The sequence below is a fragment of the Seriola lalandi genome, unplaced genomic scaffold (genome assembly GCF_002814215.2).
Source record: "Seriola lalandi dorsalis isolate HSWRI2012SDOR001 ecotype SW California unplaced genomic scaffold, Sedor1 jcf7180002054177, whole genome shotgun sequence".
Taxonomy (NCBI): Eukaryota; Metazoa; Chordata; class Actinopteri; order Carangiformes; family Carangidae; genus Seriola; species Seriola lalandi.
The window spans coordinates 6,700-7,427 of NW_019524730.1; the positions used below are offsets into that span (position 1 = coordinate 6,700).

Genomic DNA, 728 nt, shown 5'->3' on the forward strand with positions numbered 1-728 from the left:
TTACTCCACTACATTTATCTGAAATAAATATTTACTTGTTTATTCACTTATTTGATTTTTTTTAAATTTATCATGTGATTAACTTTAAGTCTGTAAAATATTTAAAATATATAAAGTATTAAATGCTGTTTACATGTTAATACATCAGTAACAATAATCCAGTGGCAGATATGACCTGCACATGTACACACAGTCTGATAGTGACACAACAACCTGTCTGACCTTTGCTATTATTTTCTCTTTACGCATGTTCACTGTGAAAAGTACGTGCGATGTTTCTCACTCTGCAGTGTTGATGGACGGATAAATTGCGACCTGGTTTTACTGTGTTTACGAGTCCGACTTCATCATTCAGTTTTAGAACTTTTGGATCACATTTAAAGTGAGAGTTGGCACGAGGTGTCGCCTGAAAGCAGCATTAGAACGAAGATGTCGTCGCGGTCTCACCATGAGGGCGGCCTGGTCTCCGCTGAGGTCGGGGGCGGGGCAGTTCTCGGCCATGTAGGCCTGCTTCGCCGCCTCGATGTCCTTCTTCTCCTGCTCGATCAAGCCGGCGGCGATCTGCAGCATCAAACTCTGCAGGGAGATGAAAACGTTAATGTGTAAAAAAGATTTAATTGAACTCTTCACAATAACATTTCACTTTGAAAGAGGACTCACCTTCAGATGATGCCTGCGGCTGGATGTCATTTTCTTTCTTTGAGACACAAAGAATAAAAGAATAAAGT

General features: G+C 40.4%; 2 protein-coding genes across 2 annotated transcripts in view; both read right to left on the reverse strand.

Moving 5' to 3' along the window:
• The window catches only part of LOC111653201 (troponin I, fast skeletal muscle-like), a 25,145-nt gene that overhangs the window by 6,694 nt on the left and 17,723 nt on the right, over window positions 1-728 (reverse strand). The window lies entirely within an intron of this gene.
• Window positions 343-721, reverse strand: LOC111653204 (troponin I, fast skeletal muscle-like). Its single transcript, XM_023403681.2, has 2 exons — window positions 661-721; window positions 343-576 (listed from the first exon to the last, which is right to left on the reverse strand). The coding sequence occupies exons 1-2, from the start codon at window positions 688-690 to the stop codon at window positions 358-360; spliced, it is 249 nt and encodes an 82-aa protein (XP_023259449.1). The 5' UTR covers window positions 691-721; the 3' UTR covers window positions 343-357.

Bases quoted from the DNA above. Each gene is read 5' to 3' on its own strand.
- LOC111653204 (XM_023403681.2), bottom strand. From the start codon at position 690: ATGACATCCAGCCGCAGGCATCATCTGAAG. The intron at 577-660 runs GTGAGTCCTCTT...ATCTCCCTGCAG, and splicing joins GCCGCAGGCATCATCTGAAG to AGTTTGATGCTGCAGATCGC.